At 40.5% G+C, this 20,489-nt stretch overlaps 1 protein-coding gene across 5 annotated transcripts in view; it reads right to left on the bottom strand.

The window, feature by feature from the left end:
* Positions 1-20,489, bottom strand: part of Ube3d (ubiquitin protein ligase E3D) — a 136,699-nt gene that overhangs the window by 106,040 nt on the left and 10,170 nt on the right. For all 5 annotated transcript variants that reach the window (XM_060384669.1, XM_021639676.2, XM_060384668.1 and 2 more), the window contains 3 exons: positions 13,970-14,138; positions 7,908-7,977; positions 984-1,053 (listed from right to left, as the gene is read on the bottom strand). In XM_060384669.1, coding sequence (XP_060240652.1) covers positions 984-1,053; positions 7,908-7,977; positions 13,970-14,138 — 309 coding nt within the window. The remainder of the gene's footprint in view (positions 1-983; positions 1,054-7,907; positions 7,978-13,969; positions 14,139-20,489) is intronic.

Here is a 20,489-nt window from a genome sequence, read left to right as displayed (position 1 = left end):
TCAAACAGGCCTCAAATCCTGGAGGCAGGAGCTGATGCAAAGGCCAGGAAGGGATGCTGTTTTCTGGCTTGCTCAGCCTAATTTCTTATAGACCCCAGGACAACCAGCTCAGGGGTGGCATCACCCACAAGAGGTTAGGCCCTCCTCCATCAGTCGCTAATTAAGAAAATGCCCCATGGACTGTGTTACAGCTCAGTCTTATAAAGGCATTTTCTTAGTCATTTCTGATGTCTATAGCTTGGGTCAAACTGACAAAACTAATCAGCACACCCATCAAGGGAAGCCACGGCAGAAACTCATGTCAGGTACAGGCCATGGAGAAATGCTGCTTACTGGCTTGTTCCCCATGGCCTGCTCAGCCTGCTTCCTTATTCCAACTATGACCACCTCCTCTGGCATGGCACTGCCTACTGTGAGCTGGACCATCCCACACCAATCATCAGTCAAGAAAATGTTCCACCGACATGCCCACAAGCTAATCTGACAGAGACAGATGCCCATGTGACTCCAGTTTGTGTCAAGCTGGCAAAAACCAACCAGCACAACATACTATAGGTAACTTTTGTTTGCGAACAAATAGAGTAAGAGAAAAAACACTGATATACCTAAAGGCTAAGTACCATTTTTAACAAGTAGGCATCCCATGAAACTAATCTCCATTTCCATTTTTAAACATTAAAGCCAGGACTAATATTCAAAAGCCTAAGGCTGGCTAGGTTAGATGATCGTAGATATTTGGAACATAGGATCAGGAAAAGAAACCCTGTTGCAAGTATATTTATATCAACACGTTTGTCCATAGCATCATATAAGCAAGAAATAGGTCTTCAAATTGTGCATGTGTGTGGTTTGGTTCATCTGATAGCAACTCACAGAGCCTTTAAAAAGAAAAGTCCTTTTCCAAACAGTTATGATGTTCAAACCATTGTGCCTGTCCTTTAGCACATTTTAAATTATACAATAAGGTAATTTTATATTCGTACCTTGGTATGTTAGGAAAACTCCCCTCGGATGGCTGGATAATTATCTCTGTCATGTAAAATTTAGTTGTTTCTGTCAACAACAACAGCAAAATGTTAAAATCTTCCCAATACAATGATACACTGATGCACTGACATGCTGGCTCTAAATTATGAACTTCCAAGCTGTTTTGTTGATTGTTCTACATACTGATAAAACTGGATTTCAGTAAACATTTTCCAAATGTACTGGTTTAAAGAAAAGACACTTCATCTTTGTAAGAAAAAGCTTCAGGTCACTGGGACTTTGTTCAGAATCTATACCAACGAGAAGACTTTACACATGGGAAGTCAGGATCTCAAGGTCTTAACCCAAAAGCAAGACCTTGGCTCCTCACTTCTATGCACTAACTACATATTAGTCACTAAGGGAGGCTTTTTAATTAGGGCACCCAAAGTACAGACCTATCACGGCGACATCATTTTCTACCTGGAACCTTATTGACTGCCTTCATTCACAGCCCTCATCAAATCTAACTTTATTTTGCTGATTATAAAATATTAAACAGCAGACTAGATGTTTGATAAACATTAATATAAATACAACCATCTTGAACTGTTTAAAAATCCATTTAAAGTTTGGCTACGAGTCTCAGCATCTGCTTCGATACCCTGATCAGTAGTGTTTTTCAGTAGTACTCTTTGCTGTTTGCTCCCTGTCTTCTCCAGCTTTCGATGTCTATCCCATTTGGCCTTCTGAATGAAGATTGACCATCTTCCCTAGGGTCCTCCTTCTTGTTTAATTTCTTTAGGAGTACAGACTGCAGTATGTTTACTTACATTATGTGTCTAATATCCACTTACAAACTTTGGGCAGAGTGCAGGGAATTGTATGGAAGAAGGGAGTGATAGAAAGACCTGGAGGGGACAGGAGCTCCACAAGGAGACCAACAGAGCCAAAAACCCTGGGCCCAGGGGTCCCAGCAGAGACCGATGGCTCCAACCAAAGACCATGCATGGAGAGGACCACTACCCCTGCTCAGATATAGCCCATAGGCAACTCAGTCTCCAAGTAGGTTCCCTAGTTAAGGGGAACAGGGACTGGCTCTTTGATCACTTTCCCCTGGGGGATGCAGCCTTGCCAGGCCACAGAGGAAGACAATGCAGCCAGTCCTGATGAGACCTGATAGGCTAGGGTCAGATAGAAAGGAAGGAGATCCTCCCCTATCAGTGGACCAGGGGAGGGGCATGGGAGGAGAAGAGAGAAGGAGGGTGGAAATGGGAAGGGATGAGGGAACAGGCTACAGCCGGGTTACAAAGTGAATAAATTGTAATAAATAATAAATAAAATTTTAAAAAAGAAAAAACAAGCAAAAAATCCATTTAAAGATTTATTCTCATCAGTAACAAAGGAAATGCAGAACAAAAAGATTTTAGCATTAAACAAAATATATTTAGATTTTAAATATATCATGGTATATGCTTATTAGAAATGGACAGGTTTATTCACATATTGCTCTCATAATTGGAAATTATAGATTGCTGAATGGTCTCCTGCTAAAATTTTTAAAATTATATGTATAGTTTAGCATCGTAACCAAGTAGTAACCACCTTATCTTAGAGAAAATTTGCAAAAATATTACCAAACTACAAAGATGATAATACTAAACATACTAAAAATAAATTAAAATCTCTGAAAGCTAAAGAAAATTGTTATTTGGGCAATAGAATTTTGATTGTATTTTAAATTTTAAGGAGGTCAAATTAAAATCAGAAGTCATTTAAAATTAGTGTTTTCTTAAAAATAATGCTGTCCACTTATAATACTACCAGAAAGTTGAATTTTCTCAACATTTCAATTGTTTGATATAAAACAAAGAAAAGGTTAAAAATATAATCAATAAAAATGTGCAAGGCTTATTATATGTCATTAGGTACCCAGAAGCATGAACAGATGTTTTCTTTCACTTCTGTCAATTTCACCTTACCATTTTGAAGTCTTATTGTCACATATAGAATTGGATCATTTAGTGTCACATAGTGATGGGTCTTAGCTGTTGACAATCATTAATTCCAGAGCCACTAAGCCAGTTTCATGCAGAGGGTACTCAGGTGCTGTCATTCCCATCCAACCACCCGCTCTATCAATCTTTCTCAAGCTTTCTCAGGTCACGTTTTTCTATCTGGGTAAAGGTGGAATTTCTCTTAATAGGCAACAGCTAGCAGCCTATCACCTTGCTCTGTTTGCTTCTTTGTTGAGGGGGCTTTCAGTTGCTATAAAGTCCTGGGGTTAACAGTTATTTCTTTGTGCACACTGACAATGCCATTCCCTCTCTTCAAATTTCCATTACTGCTGCTTCTTTGAAGGTGATCTGTCATTTTTTTTTTCCTTACCTGCTTTTAAGATTTTTTTTCCTTTGCTTTTTCACTCTGCTGCATTACTTTGATGCACGAAGATACAGATTTCTTTTTATTTATCTTACTTGGGCCTCACCGAATTGAAATTCATTGTGCCTCTTGAATCTGTAGATTGTTCTTCAACATTTCTTAGAATTCTCAGCAACTCTTTGTTCAAACACGGCCCGTGCTGCCTCCTTTTCCTCTCTTTCACAAAGAAGTATAATTAAACACACAGTGGACTGCCTCATTCTACATCTTCGTCTATACTCCACATATTACCTTTTGCTTCAGTATTCAGAGTGAAAGATTTTTCTCATCTTTCTTCTGTTTATAATTCTTGATTAGACTTGTATCTATTCCTCTATCAGCAACTCCTGAACTACTAGTTTCAATTATAAAGCAGTGCAGCCTTAAAGATTCTACAACGGAGCTTTTCCAAACACACTGACTGTTGCATTCATTTTGTGTCCAGCCACCTTCAGATCTATCTTTTACATCGTTAAATACACCAAGGATGCCTTACAGTTTATTTAGGAGATTACAATTACAATGAGGTCTGTTTCCACTGCTCGCTCGTTGGGATAGTTCCTATTAAAGTTGTGATGAATAAGAAATGTCCCCGCAGGTTCATGTTGAAGGCCCAGCTGATGGCACTATGTTGAGAAGTTATAGAGTTTAGGAGGTGGACCCTAGAGGAAATAGGTTCATAGAGTGGTCCCGAGGGATGTGTGAGGGCATGTATCTTAACTCCAGGTCCCAGTATTGTCTATGAGCAGAGCAGCCTCTACCACACAAACCCACTGTGATAAATTCCTGTCTCTCTACAGTGACAAGGACTTTGCATCCAGCCACCCTCACAGCTGTCTTTTACACTGCTAAATACACCAAGCATATTTTACAGGTCATATACGAGGTTCAGACAACATGTCTGAAGCCAGGAGGTAAAATAAATTCTGTTTCTTTACGTTCTTTCTCAGGTATTTTGGTTACAGCTGTGAAAAGCCATGATGAGAGATAGAGGCAACCTAGTTAACATATTAGGTTAACTAATTAGGTTTGGTTGTACAACAAAAATTGTACTTGGAATTTTACCTGTAAGAATTTGCTTTAGAATGAAAAGTTCGCTTCCAAAGGTGAGAGATGTCTGACTTTGACAGCATCTAGTGGCATTTCTAGTCCCAAGGGGACAACTAAGTCAAATAAGTTCCCACAGTGGCCAGGACCACGCCTACTAACCATTTCACCTCTGCTTCCCATCACCTTGCTGGAAGGAGGAGAGCCTTTAGAATCTCAGCTTTTTGCGGAGACGCTGTTCTCTGTTCTCAGAAGTCGTTCATTTCTGTCTGTAATTTCCAAAGCAATCAGGGCAACTGTTACAGAGAACTGACACCTTCCAGGGAGGTGTGCCTGCAATTTTTTTGCTAACTTTGCTTTAGGGGTAATTTCCTCATATGTGTCCATACCCTTTATTTCTTCTTGTGTGTTAGTCTAGACACTGTCCTAGCATCTTGCTTGTCAGCCTGAAAAACTCAGCCTGTTGGGATTTTCTGTAGAACAAGTCTATTTTTAATACTTTATTTCTACATGTTTATCTAGAAATATTTCTACTTTCTCTTTAATTTTGAAGAATACCTTTCCATGAAGGTACTCTTGGGTGATGAGTTTTCCCGACAGCACTTGGTATGTCTTACTTTGATGTCACTTGGAGGTCACCATTTTTCTGAGACGTTCTCCTTGGTTGTGTCATGAAGTCCCTGTGTGTTTGATTTTTTCCTCTGCTCTTTGATCCATTCTGTCTCACTGCCTTTCAGCAGCCTTATACCATTTGGGGCGAACTGAAATTCTTCTCATAAAAATTATTGTCTTTCTCCAGAATTTCTCCCAGATTTCAATCTGCACTTTCAAATTTGTTTTATGACATCTTTTTCTCCACACATTCTAAGACTCCACTTATATGTGTGCTAAACACTTGACACTGTCCCATAAGTCTGAGTTTCTGTTGATCTGTTTCAGTTATTTCTCCTCTGTGTCATTTGGATTGGCTATTTTTATCATTCTAAAAATTTAATACTTTTTTTTTAATCCTCTATCTTCTCAAATCTGTGGCTTGGATCATCTAGTATTTTTTCTTTTAAGATACTATAATTTTCAATTCTAAATTTACCTGTGGAATTTGATATTTGCAATTATTCAAAGATTTTTCTTTTAATTCTCTATTATTTATTATAGTTATTTCAACAGATTAGCTTCCTAATCTTTACACTTATTCAGCATCTGTAAGTCATTATTTTTCTTGAATATAAATCACTCCTTTCTGCTTTGAAGATTAATAATTTCCCTGCAATATACTGCATTATCTATAGTCTTTTGTTTTAATCTTGGTTTACCCATATAGTAGTCAAATAATTGGCTTAAACTTACACTGTGAAACAGGTCAACTGTATGTCTGCTAACTCTGCTCAGTTCCTTAAAAATAAGTTCTACATTTATTTGTGTGTGTGTGTGTGTGTGTATGACTCGTGTGCATGCATGAACAGCATGTGTATATGAAGATGAGAGAACAATACATGGGTTTTTCATTCCCTTCTACCATCATGTGCATTCAGGAGAATGAACCTAGGCTATCAGGCTTGGGTTGCCCACTGAACCCTCTCGCCAGCCTTCTATTCAGTTTTACAGTGTTCATCCCAACTTCCTGAAGAGTATCAACTGTACAAGCTTATGTTAACTCCCCACAACTATTTGGGAAAAGGATCCGCTCAAATATTGAGAGGCAGGAATGTGTTCTACACAAGATGCCTTCTGTGACATGCAAGTCTCCGAAGGAGGAAAACAACCAGTGGTCCCACCCGGCTCTGACTCCTACGAACCACGATTGGCATGGCACAGTAACCCTAAGGTGCAGTAGTGGCGCACATACCATGGCAGGAACCAACAGCTTTCTCATTGGACTTTAGACCCACTCAACAAGAGGAAAATCATTGTCAGGTACTGGAAACCAGGACAATTGCCCAGGACAAATGAAGCCATGAGTATTAGAGGAGAACTTCTAACTACCACATATTAAGCCCAGTTACATTCTAAATATTTGTCCCTAGATAAGTGTAGCTCTCACACGTCATCAAGAAAATATCTCTTTGAAAGCCTTATTTTTTTTTTAAATATTACATAAAGCGGCCATTTTCATGCTCAGGGAAGGAGGTGGCAAAGATACCCTCTCTAGTATCTTTACAGTGCATCCTTCTTTCTCTGCTCACTCAGAAAAAGAAATTACTGGTAAGATTACAATGATTCAAATAAACAGCAAAAACCACCATGTGCCTTCCCTTAAGTATATAGCTTAACTTAAATCAAACCTTCCGATTAATCATATTAAAAGTGTTCATTCCGCACCCATGAAAACACAGCATGTTGTTTGTCTCTAGACATTTTAAACTGTAACTTTAAACACCAGTTTAATTACCAAAGTTTTCATTGTTCTATTTTAAAGTAGTATAAAAGAGAGTTTACAGAAAGCATAATACAACAGAAAAAATAAATAACAACTAAGACACAAAGCCATGGCTCAGTAAGGGCATTGCCATGCAAGCTCAGCAACCGGCTTAAATTTTATTAAGGTGGAATGAGAGATCCAACTCCATAATGCTGTCCTCTGGCCCCCACATGCCCTTGTGCATATGGACACACAAATAGTATTTTTAAGTAACAAAACAAACAAACAAACAAACAAACAAAACCTAAGAGAAAGGCTAGAAAGATGGCTCAGTGGTCAAGATCAATTCCCAGGATCAATTCCCAGCGCCAACATCATGGCTTACAACCACCCCTAATTCCAGTTCCAAGGAATCCTTTGACTCCTGTAGATACTAGGCATTCATGTGGTGCATATGCATGCATGTAGGCAAAACACCCATGCACATAAAATAAAATTCAGAAGCCTTTATGAAAAATAAAAATATGTAAAGAATAAGGGACAAAAAAATAAAACCCAGACGGCCAAAATAGGGCCCTGAGACAGACAGCAGTCAATAAAAGAACTCCTCCATCTCTGGACACTAACTATTTTGACTGGATAACTGTGTCAAGAAAACAGCTCTAGCCAGGCAGTGGTGGTGCAGGCTTTAATTCCAGCACCCAGGAGGCAGAGGCAGGCGGATCTCTGTGAGTTCGAGGCCAGTCTGATCTACAGACTGAGTTCCAGGACAACTATGGCTACACAGAGAAACCCTGTTTCAGAAAAAGAAGAAGGAAAAAAGGCTCCAAACTTCCTTAAGTTGGACCTAAGTATAAACTCTATACCCTACAAAAAGGACATGAAACCCTGAAGACAGCCCACAGCTTCTCAAGTCTAACAGCACTTGTAAAGGTCAGAATGTATAAACTTGTCGGCATACTGGATGAAGCATTAGGTGGTTTCCGTTCTTTAAACCATCTGTTATATCAAATAAGTTAATCATCCATCTTTCCTACATGCTGCTGACTCTAAAATCTGCTTGGCTTTTTATTTAGAGAGCAGTCATTTCGGCCTTGTGTTAGGAAATTCCTACCTGATGATATGGTCTCTCCCAATATTACCTTGCAACGCTTACAAATGACTTTGGTATTTGCTTTTGGTTCCTGTAGAAGAGAAAAATGTCATTTAAATGTCATTCAACTTTTCTTAAAAGGAATATACAATTTTAACATAGTCCCCGGGGTATACCCTGAACTTTACATTCTAGGCTGCCCCCGAGTAAATACTAGGGATACGTTTAGCTTGTGTGCATAATTCACCTGCGCAGAGATCATTTTTCTCCTGCCCAAAGACAGAACAATACACAGATTGACTTTTACAGCCCTCGCCCCTTCTTGAGGATCCAAACATTGCCAAACAATGTGAGCAAGAAGCACTTCACGCTTCTAATGAGCAGGCAGACGGTGGGTGACAAAGGCAAGGGTCCACGGCTTACTCTAACATGGAGCGTGCAGAATGCACAGGATTAGGTGGCTTACACACTGACGCTGAGCCCGGTGTCATTTCTGTAAAAGCAGCCTACAAATCCCAGCCAGCCATGATTAAGACGTTAAAAATACCTAACTTGTTCATGTAATTCTGTGTTTTTTTTTTCCATTTAAGATATGCACTGTAACTGGAGAGCTGAGTAAGTGAAGCAAATTCCTGAAGCACTCTCTGACTTCAAAACTCCAGATTCAGTAGGAGATCGCTTAAATGCTGGCCTTCATCTAATTCTTAAAGAATGTACTTTTCAAGACCCACAGTAATTCCTCGATAAAACAGGCAATGCTCTTCATGTACATACATATCACAACATAGTAGATGCCATAAAAAAAAGTGAGCAAAGGACACTGGGCATGATGCTCTGTATCTAGAACCCCAATCTTTATGAAGCTGAGGCAGGAGGATAGCAAGCTTATGGTGTGCCTGGGCTACATAGCAAGCTACAGGCTACCTTGGATAACAGACACAGTGAGACCTTGACTTAAAATAAAATAAAATCTAATTTAGAAATAGGAGGAGGAGCTGGAAAGATGGCTCAGTGGTACTGGTTGTTCTTCCAGAGGACCTCAGTTTGATTCCCAGCATCCACATGGCAGTGTACAACCATCTTTAAATCCCATCCCACGGAATCCAAAGCCCACTTCCGGCCTCTGTAGGTACAAATTCAGTGGCCTTCTACCTCAGTGAAAGTCCAGTGGTAAGAAATATACGGAAACATTCCTTCAAAGGTAAAGGGTGAGTTATTGGCCCTGGACCCTCCTACTAACTACCAAGAGAGAAGCACAATGCTTCCTGGGGCCTATTTATTTAGAGTCTGAAGACAGCACATTCCTGACTTGGGTGTGTTGCGCCAGCCCATTTACCAAAACATTCAAATGCTGCTAGCTTTCAGTGGGTCATAAAACAGGAGATGGATTTTCAACAACTCCAGGCCACTGGGCCGGCTGTTCTACCAGTGGCAGATATGGATGCTGTTTGGGGCCATTGGCAGGCCCCTATAAGTAAACCACAGAAGAGACCTTTGAAGAAAGCTTCTCCCATCATCTACAGACAACTATTCTCCCTTTGATAGACAGCTCTTGGCCTGCTATTGGGCCTTAGTGGAAACAGAAGATTTGCCAAAGTGTCAATAAGTTACCAAGTGACCTGAGCTGCCCATCACGAGCAGAGTATTATCTGACCCACCAAGTCATAAAGTAGGATGTGCAGCAATCTCTTACCAAATGGTTGTGGAGTATACATGATTGGGGCCCAAGCAGGTCCTGCAAGTTACATGAAGAAGTTAAAAAATACAACTTGTCTTGGGGCTGGAAAGATGTCTCCGTGATTCAGAGCACTGGTTTCTATTTGAACCCAAGGACCCGGGTTCAAATCCTCAGCACCCACGTGATGGGAACAAACATCAATAACTCCAGTCCCCGGAAATCTGGTGTCCTACACTGGCCTCTCCCAGGCCCTGCACACACTGGCTGAACAGACATACATGCAGGCAAAACACCCATACACATAAAATAAAAATGAAGGAAAAATGATAATAATAAAAAATACCTATCTTACACCAGTTGACGTTAGTCAAATGTAACAGTACAGATCCTATTGGGGTCTTCGTGACTCCCTCTCCTTCACCCAGCTTTGAATTCACTATTAGTGTCTGCTCTCCACAGGGACCCCTGAGATGAGTGCCTTCATACTTCAATAACTCAAAAACCTATATATTTTTCTGCAGCTTCAGGACTTACACAGCTTCTCTGATCTTTTTCTACAAGTCTCAGCCGAGGAAACTAGCATACGTGATCTCTTCAAGCCTGCTCAACCCAGCTCTGGCACTACCCAGGTCTAGTTCCCAAGCAAGGCCCACAGGTGGTGCCACATCCAGCTGTTAACCACCTTAAAGCCACAGCACAGCACAGAGGGAAACTGGGTAAAGTCATTCCCATAAGAAGCAAGGGACCCCACCCCCATCCTCCAAAGCAAGGGAAGTGCCAAACTGCTCATGCCTGGGAAGGAAAGAGCTTGCAAAGACAGAGGACTCAATCATAATGGCCAAGACCTCAAGCTAACAGGAAAAATACCCATCTAGCTTCAAATTGGTGTTAAAGCTGTTTTGTTTTTTTTTAATAGGATGCCATTTTGTATACGTTGAATTTAAATGAAGGGTTTTACTAGAACACTAAAGCTGGAAAGGATTTTATTTTACTCAGAGCAGAAAATGGGAGTTTTTGGTGCGTGTGTTTTAGGGCGGCAAGTGGGGTGGATGTTGGGTGTTTCTTATCTCCCTTACACGGTTGCTTTATAATTGTTCTCTAAGATCATGCCGCTGACATTCTAAAAATTTATTTGTTTATTTAAATGTGTGTGTGTGTGTGTGTGTGTGTGTGTGTGTGTGTGTGTGTTCGACACATTTTTCCAGGTTCCCATGGAGGCCAGAAAAGGGAGATGAATTCCCTGGAGAAGGAGTTACAAACAGTTGTAAGCTACCTGTCTTAGGTGCTAGGACTTAAACTTGGGTCATCTGTAAAAAGCACTCGAAACAGCTGAGACTTTTCTCTGGCTGCTATTTTTATCTTGCAATAAAATACAAAAAGTATATTTTGTTTCATTTTTTTTTTTAATGAGATTGTAACCTCATTTAAAAAAAATGGGCAATCAGCATTTATCAATAAAAAGCAAATCATCCCAAACAAATATGTGGGTTTTGATTCAAATGAACCTACTAAAAATACTTTGAAGGCAATTAATAAAACCAGTATGCTGGGCACAGTGGTTCATACCTGTAATACCAGCACTCTGAGAAGCAGGAGGATCTCTGTGAGTTCAAGGCTAGCCTGGTCTACAAAACGAGACCAGGACAGTCAAGGCTACAGAGAAACCCTGTCTCAGAAAACAAAAACAAACAAACAAACAAACAAACAAACAAAAACAAACTTGTATGTAGCCTGATTTTATTAAGCATGATAATGGGAGTTATGGTTTTTTTTAATCCCTATTTTTAGGCCTACACATACACTAAAATACATAGAGACAAAAGGGGGCAATGAAATGTGCACGGTAATTAAGATAAACAGTGTATTATGTAGATATTACAGATTTCATGAAATAAGTTTCTTAAACCCATAAATTATTAACTCAGTGTCCTCCCACAAAAAAAAGAAAGAAAAAGAAAGAAAGAAAGAAAGAAAGAAAGAAAGAAAGAAAGAAAGAAAGAGTTGGTCTTGGGCATACTTTCCAGCACTAATTACTCCAAATTCAATTCTGAGTCTTTTAAAAAATAAACTGAAGTCTGACTGTACTGTCTAAATCTTTGTTGTTTTTTGCAAGATGAGGTCATATTATGTCCCTCAGGCTGGTCTTGAACTTTTGAACTCAAGACATCCTCCTATCTGGGTCTCTCTCCAGTGTGGCTAGGACCATGCTCAGTTTATGTTTCCTAAATTTGGAATCACATTATGACTTTTACGGAAGATTGAGGTCCATCTTTATTATCTTATTATAAGATGTAAAATATTGAATTTTCTGGGATGCCCAGAAAATAGTACCAGAGATGGCAAGTGAATCACAATACTGTCCTCAGCAGAGCGCTTTTGAAAATAGAGAGCGCGTGCTGCTGCATTAATGAGGCAGACACACAACGCTGTAAATACAGGAAGGCACGGAGGAATGAAAGCATGCGAGGCTCGCCGTGCTGTTTCCAAACTCCAGTCTTTTTAATTAAAATACTCTAGCATGTTAATTCTGCTTAAGGAGAAGCTCCGCTTTGGAAGGCATTTTTCTCTAGCTAGGCTTCAAGAAACTAATAAAACAAGTTGTGTAATGAAACTGACTAACACTGTGGGAACTGTGCAGAGCAAACCTCAAAGAGAGACATTGTTGGGGACTAATTAAATCGATATATCTGAGCGATGGCAGTGCTGCTCAGAGAGCTGGATTAGCGTCCTGTCCGTGATCTTATTTTCTTTTGTGCTGTTTCAGTTTCTAAGGACCCTTGATATTGTCTCATATTCACAGACACACACACAAATATGTTTCCCAAGAGATACCATTAGAATCCCATGTCACCATGTGACATTTTCAAACCCAGCTAGATGGCTAGGCCGGGTGATATGAGGAATAGGTTTTCAATAGCACAGTGCAGCCTTGTTCCCACCGGAGCCTCAAGAGCAGTGTTTAAGCAGTGGCTCCAAATTTATGTTACTATTTTGGTCACAGGCATACTCTTTCAACTGCTACAATATGCAATTAAAGTGCAACTTCCATCTAGACCAGCTTGAAAACAATCTCGTCAACAGCAGCTTGTCACGACAGAGACTTCCCACAGTCCCCTAATAGCAAAAACTATACTGTCTAAATACAGCACTCGTCCCTTAACACACAGCACAGGACTGTCGTTTACTAGGACAAGAACTTCTTTACAAGGGTCTAGTATCAGTGACAACTGTGAAAGCGGCACAGGTTTTGGCACAGCTTCTCTAAGAGGGGAAACATGGTTTCTCTCACTTAATCTTTCTCCACTGTTTTTCCACTCAAACCTTCAAATACTTTGTAAGTTAGGAGGTTTAATTATAAAAATAAGAAAAAAAATATGACACCAAGTATCTAAACTTAGACGAAAATACAAATTTAATTTTAACTATGACATTACTCTATACTAACTTCTTGGACTCGTCTGTTAAAAATACAGAATGCGTAAGTACTCCACAGTGAGTCAGACAAAAGGATTTCTTTCTAGGGCAAGATGAGGCCCTAAGAACACGTAAGCGACAGCAGCCTAGGTACCTGTCACCTCCCTTCATCTTCCTCACAATGTCCTTTACACTAACTTGCGTCCTCAAGCTGCCCAGCCACTACACACTTCAGCTTTTACAAAAAATTAGCTGAGGTCCAACTAAAACTTAAAATGCAATGCTTTTCTTCCCGCCGGTCATGAGCACTGCTGAAATAAAGGCTGTACAGCAGTGATTTTCTCGATATTTTAAACTACATCTCTATTGCCTGGCCATGTCGGGGAGGACTTTTTACAAGGTCCATGACAACACCTGTTGATTTTTTCTTATGGAGGAGTAAACCACTTGTTTTAGGGGTGAGAGGAAGTTGCCTTCTCCTTAAAACTAGCTACCTAAGCAGAGTACGTGACACCATCCTGCTACTCAGACCCACTCGCTGGCTCCTTTTCCTTTTTTTCTGATGGCATCTGCTTTTCCAACATCAGTGGAAGCCTAGACCTTGGGCAAGCACAGTAAGACACCTGGGTCTTATGTCCAAGTGGATATCCTGGGCTAACTCCCCTGCACTTTTGCTAAGACTGTTGAGATTAAAACGCACAGGTTATAGGGTGTTGCCTGAAAGCAGGGCATTCGGTGTGTGTGAAATAGCAGCACTTCCAAGTTCGTGCATGCGTAAGTCTCTTGTTCTTCCAGACCCTACTGGCTGCTTGAGTTTAAGGCTCTTCCTCTATCAAAAGGGCTTGAGAATAGAAGCAGTTAAAAATAACAAATTTGGGCTTTTAGAACAATCTCTTCAACAAACCCTGAATTAAAAGCGCAGAAATTGGTATCTAAATCAAAACCTCTAAGTTTGCATGTAATTTGGAAAGAAATTCTCTACAACTCTTACCTGTTCCACATCGCTTCTCAAATTCACCAAGAAGAAAGAGTCCCCAAGAAAACAGTCATTTTCTCGAGGGTGAAGAGGCTTATTAGCAAAGGGGTCAGGATGACAGCACCATTCTCCAACCAGAGCGGCCCAGTTCTCACTCGGCAGAGGGAGCACCCTGAGGAGCTTCCTAGTGGAAGGAGGAAAACAGTATTTTTTCCACTGTACAAAATGCAATGTTTTCTTAATTAAAGCAGCATGAAAGATGAAAGGAGCTCATTAGCCACATGCTCGCCGCGTCAATTTCCCCCAATTATGAACATAATATATGCTCTGTATAGACAATGTTTTACAAAATGCAAACAGGCATACAGAAGGCAGAAGTCCCCTTTGCTCACTACTCACAAGTCAGTTACTCTACCATGGCAGAGCTTTCATTACCATCCTCCCACGGACACTACGCACACACATGGAAGGCCTGTGCCCTGAGAAGACACACACAGACACTGCACGCATGCGTGCATGGGAGACACGTGCCCCAAGAAGACACACATAGAGACTGACGGGAGACACTGGCTGAACCTTGTTTTCATTTTCTTCACCCTGATTCCCAGTGACTCTACAGCAGGCTTTAGGGATGTCAAAACTCTCCAGTTCATTCCCTCACTGTCAGATATTGTTTTGAGTTCTTTTTAATCAATAACCCTGAGATGAATGTTCCTGTTGGAAGATCTGTATACAAATCTGATCATTCCTTGGGAGAAATCATCTTGCAATTAAGAGTCTATGAAACACCAATACTCACTTAGTAAGCTTCTCCTCACATAGGGTTAGCCTCTTGTTAATTAAACACTGTCTTTTTTCCATCTTCACCCAAATAACGAGCTAAAAGCCTATCTAATGCTCCTTTAATTAGCAACTCTTAAATTACTAGTGAGATAAAGATCGATTTTTTACATTTATTGATCACTACAATTCTTCTGGCGATATTGATCAATAACTATTTTTAAGATAATATCAATACATACTCCAGAATAAGAATATACCCCTTTTACTATCAATTGTTATAAATATTTTAAGAGTTATTTTCTTTTCAAATTTAGTTTGTCAATATTAAATAAATTAATACTTTCCTCTGTGATTTCTTTCACTTCTCTATTTGAATAAACCTTTCATTTTTGAATACTTTTGATGAACAAAAAGGTTGCAGAGACCATATCCAATCTATGTTCCCATATGTGCTTCTCCCACATTCTCCTAACAACATCCTGGGTATGTGACCCACTTGTCAACGCTATAAACTTTACCTGGATTTCACCAGTTTTTTCCACCAAAGTCCTTTTGGGTTTGGGGTTTGTTTGGTTGGTTGGTTGGTTGATTTTGTTTTTTTGTTTTGTTTTGTTTTGTTTTAGTTCCAGGATACAATAACACATGGTACATGCTGTATTTAGTTATCATGTAATCCAGGTCTCCCCTGGTCTCTGGCAGTTTCTAAGTGTATGTCTCAGTATTCACACCTCTTACTCGGTCTCTGATGTTGTGTCTAGATTAGCCTGGGTTACAGGCTGGAAAAAGCACTCTAGAGAAGAGGGGTCCTTCTCATTACCCATGTCACAGCACTCTAGACCAGCATGGCTTATCCCTGGTGTTGTTGACCTTGATCTTTTGCTTAAGGTGACATCTGCTGTTTCTCTCACTAGTAAAGTACAAATAAATTAATGTGTATTTGGAAGATCAGTCAAAATATTTACGATATGACTATGTCACTTCTATTAACCCAATTTTTCATTTTTTTCAATGATCCCTTACCACCATGTCAGACATTTTTCTCACATTCTCCTCATCATCTACGAGTATCATAAAAAGGCAATGACAGATTGGCAGAGGGAAGCCACTTAATTTATAACTCGCAGGACAAAGCTAGGAATTGGAATGCTGACTCAAATGGGCCCCCACTGTCGTCATTTTGACTGCTGAGCCTAAGAGGGTGCTGACAGGTAACTCTCTCAACATTCATCTCTGAAAACTTGCTATGAGCTGGGCAATATGCTGGCCTGATAGATGACACCAAAGCACACATATACAGTCTCTTCCTTTTGAAGGTACTCCAGCAGGAAGTACAGTCTATACACGGCAGGCAAAGGCATGCGTAGACGAGCTCAGAAGAGAGGAATGAGGTTCTGACCTCTTGGTGAAGGCTGACAGTACAGATCCCAATGGAAAGGTGATGGAAGTATCAGCCCCCTTCCCAGCCATTCATTCCCACGTGATCACAAAATCTGTGTGTTTTTAAGGGATTCAGGGTACTCCAGAGCAGCCCATGAATACAAGGTGGATAGACTACTGAGAAGATACTGTTTATCAACTTCAGAGAACAGCAACATCTGAGCTGGCCTTTGCAGGCTAACAAAACGGGAGTTCCTTGGGCAAGGAAAGGAATTTAGGACATTGGAAAGAAACAACAAAGTCAGACACTACCTCTCTTTATCTTTTTGCACTGTATCCCTACTGTTTAAAACACTTCTTAAGTATTTCTTAAGGTAGTAAATTTTGGTAAGTCTGACATGTGAGGCTCCTGGCTGGATTGACTGCATTGACTGGGGGTGTGAGATTAGCAAACCTTTTTTCCCTAGCTGCCTGAGTGTCTGACCTTTGGAATAACCACCTAGTTTCGTTACCCTGGAAACCAGGTAAGATCCTAGGCATCGCATGTATTGCTAGGCAACATTGCATACAGTTAAAATGATCCATGATTGGTAAATTGCACCTCACTAGAAAGATCTATGAACCAGCTGCACACATCTGATAAAGATTTATGCTCTGAGCTTCCTTGAATACTATCACCTCGGTAAAACCCGAAAGGCCACAAGGAATCGTGATGATACGTTGTCTGCTTAGGGCAGGAGGCGCTTCTCAGCCAAAGCAGCAACTGTGCCTGTCTGGTGTGGACCTTGTGCTCTATACCTGGAAGTATGTCACACAGGGAGACAAGGGTCCCCCAGTGAGAACATGAACTATCATTGCAGCAGGGCCCATGCAGAGAGGAACTCTTGATGCTACCCGAACAGCAACAAATGTGTTTTATGGTAACCTTGTGATTGTGCGTGTGTAAAAAAGCACTTATCTAAGAGCCCTGGTGGCATTGCACATGCCTTACCATATCTAACGCCCGAGACACTTTGTGAGATAAAAACAACAGTGCTCCTGTCACAGAGGGGGAAAATGGGGCTTCAGACTCTGAGATAATTTTCACAAGTCCCTTAATTTGCAAGACCAAAGCAAGGGTCTTTCCTTGGGTCCCTTTTGGAATACATTCATATCCCCGGCAACATAGGGCAGTAGTAAAGGCTGAGCAGACGAATGACCACGTCTCCTGTGGGGAGTTGCACGGATGGAGAGGATAAGAGAGGGTGAAGATGGGTGGGGGTATCACAGCATTTCAGGAGAGAAGTGAGGACAAGAGTTAGGCAAACGCAGTCCTCCATTAAGATTCTCTGTCTCCTGACACCATGCCTACAGGGCCAGTACAGAACCTCAATACAATGAGAAAAGACAGAATGTCAAAGAACCGTGCATGATCAAAGAAATGAAAGTGCACAAAGACCTGGGAGAGCTGAAGCACATTAACACAAAATAGAGGATTTCAAAGTTAACGTGACCCCACATCACAGCGTATAATGCCTGTAACGTGTCCTTTAACTGGGTATGGAAGGCATCAGGAAGAATTGCATAAGTCACAACTCACTGCAAAAATAAAAGTCTTTTTACAGCAGAAAGAACATTTTCTGATGTTTTGGCGGGAGGAATGAAACCTTTAAGAACAAAAGCTGGTGGACTTGGGGAGGGGCATGCATGCAGAGGGTAGAGGAAGGAAAGGATTGGGACTGGAGGAGGAAAGGAACCACAGGGGGGATACAAAGGGAATAAAGTATAATTAATAAAGAAAAAAATGTAAAGAGAAAAAAGAAAAAAAAGAAAAGAGCAAACTTTAAAAAAAAAAGAACAAAAGCTGTATTTTTAATCACAGCTCTAACTGAAAATATACCTACTAAGAAAACACTGAAAAGTATATTTTGCTATCATCTACTTTCCAAGAGAATGTTCAAAATGAAACACACACTTTTATTATTATTTTTTAATTCAGGTTAGCTCAGCTAAGAATCTGCTGCAAAGAAAGAAAGGGAAGCAGTAACTTAGGTTTTCCTCTGGACCTAAGATTCTGTGAGAAGCAATACATGTTTGCAATAAATTAAAGTTTGCTACTGATTTTTGATGCAACTGAAACAAAAACTTTTGGAAAATAATGACATGTAACATAACTTTAACAGAAGCCATTGATGAAGTTTTGACACTTAAACACGTGTGTAATAAAACAGAACATCTCTTAGCTTTGAAGTCAGTTTCTCACCAATGACAGTAATAATGGCAATAGCATAGTGCTTTTTACAGACTGGATTATACCCAACTGAATATTAAAGACTTCAAGAAAAATATCAAATACTTAAAGCTCAAAATACGGCTACCAGAATTTAAGTAACATTATCCATCTGGCAGGCCTCCAGCTTTATAAAACTAGCTTCGGATTCTAATATTTGTCTGTATATACAATGATTAATCTATAATACATAATCGTATTCCTAACTTTATGCAGTGTTGCACTAGGCCAGCTTACAAAACGTCTTGTTTGGGGGATGAGGGACAGGATGACAGGGACATGCTTTGTACACAGTAAGCATGTAGTCTACGATGTATCTAAGGTATGATTCTGTATTTTTAAAATATACTTGTTCCTGTTATAAACAAGTGATTACATTCACAAAACTATTTTCAGCTACAATTAGAGCTGATCTGCCAAGTGGCACTGCAAGCAGTTGGACACTGACACCTGTTTCCACAGAGCCCATCCTGCTGTTCTCCCAGAGTTTCGGTGTCCCCCATAAGTTTGGGGCTGACATCAAGCATTGCTAGTGTGGGAGACAGCAGAGTCTGGCCCATGGACCTCAGGACGATGCCACAGACAGTCTGAAAACCAAGGTGTGAGTGGAAGATCTGTTTGGCCCACTGATGTCATTCTAGTCTGACATGAATCTATTTCTAGAAGGCATAACAAGATCTAAACACAATGACCTCTGGCTGTTTATTAGACTATTTACAATAAAAGGAAACTGTATCCATTGTTGCCAGATAGGATGAGCTGTTTGGCCTCAACAAGAACATAGTCAAAAATTGCACATATTCAGAAAAATTTTGTAGGAAAACTTGGACTAAGAGAATTGAGGAACTATCTTGTAACAAAACAAGGTGTCTTAATTATTAGGCAGCCAAAACAAGCTGGCTAAGTACATGCGGCCCTGAATTAAGAGAAAGGCTATCCTAAGAGCTTAGGTGCTCTGGTGCTAAGAATAAAAAGCCATTAAAGTCTTTCTGACTCAAGGTCTCCAAACATTACTTCTGTCCTTTCCTTGACAAGAGTCTTTCTCATCCAAAAGGAAAAAATAGAACACCAGTTAGCCTTGAACTAGATACTCAAGAGCCACAGAAGCCCAAAGCACAAGCTCTCGAATTTCACTGATCAGAAGAGTTTCATGCTGATGAACTCTCACAGGCTTAACCCAACTCCTTCATCTTACAGGTAAGGGAAAAAAAACACCCCCAAAACAAAAGTAACTTGGTCCCAGAAGGTGGCTTACGTTTCCAAGATGGATCCCAGGTTAAGAGCGTACTACTCTCACAGAGGAGCCTGAGTGCAGCCATCAGCAGCCATGCCTTACAAACCACCTATAACTCCAGCGGATCCAACAGCCTCCTCTGGGTTCTAGAGGCAACTGCCTCACACCTGCATATACCCACACATAGACGCACATGTGCACGTTATAAAAATAATGAAATAAAAACGTAAAGGAAAGCACTCAGCAATCCTAAGAACGCTGCCTGAATTCATTGATGCTGATGAGAGCACACATAGGCTAGCTTGAAACACCTCTGGCCTGTTTTCTTTTCAGGAAGCACCAGAGTGGACGTTAGCAACAACATAGAATGGGTCACCAAGGTGGAAGTACTGAGTCCGGGGGCTGTTTTCCAACAGTCAAGTGTGAGATCCATAGGCAGAGACTGAGGAAGCCAATCCAGAGTCAGGGGGTGTGCTGTCTAAGATGGAGACAGATGCAAACCTTGAGCCCGCTCATGTCTGTGCTGCTCAAGATATCCTCACGGGTTAGCTACACGGGTGTGCTGTGAATGGGGAGTGTTCACCTTCTCGTTCTGACTCCTACAGACTATGTGAGCCGCAGTGCTCGACCCAAAAGAGACACTTAAACTAGATGATTTGCCAGTTTACTAATGAAAACAACCTAGTTGACTAATAAAAACAATCTGGAAAGGGGAGAAGGAATCAATAAAACCAATTAAAAAGCTCACTGAGCATTTACGCGGTTATCTATGTTGCACTGTTTGGCTCGCTTGGTAAGTTTGGAAAATGCGAATCTTTAGGAGGCATTGCTAGAGGAAGCTGAGGTGGTACGCACGGGGTCCTCCGCCCTCT

This window comes from Meriones unguiculatus, chromosome 6, assembly GCF_030254825.1.
Source record: "Meriones unguiculatus strain TT.TT164.6M chromosome 6, Bangor_MerUng_6.1, whole genome shotgun sequence".
Taxonomy (NCBI): Eukaryota; Metazoa; Chordata; class Mammalia; order Rodentia; family Muridae; genus Meriones; species Meriones unguiculatus.
Note: the sequence above shows the minus strand (reverse complement) of the source record. Positions and strands in the feature narration are given on the sequence as shown.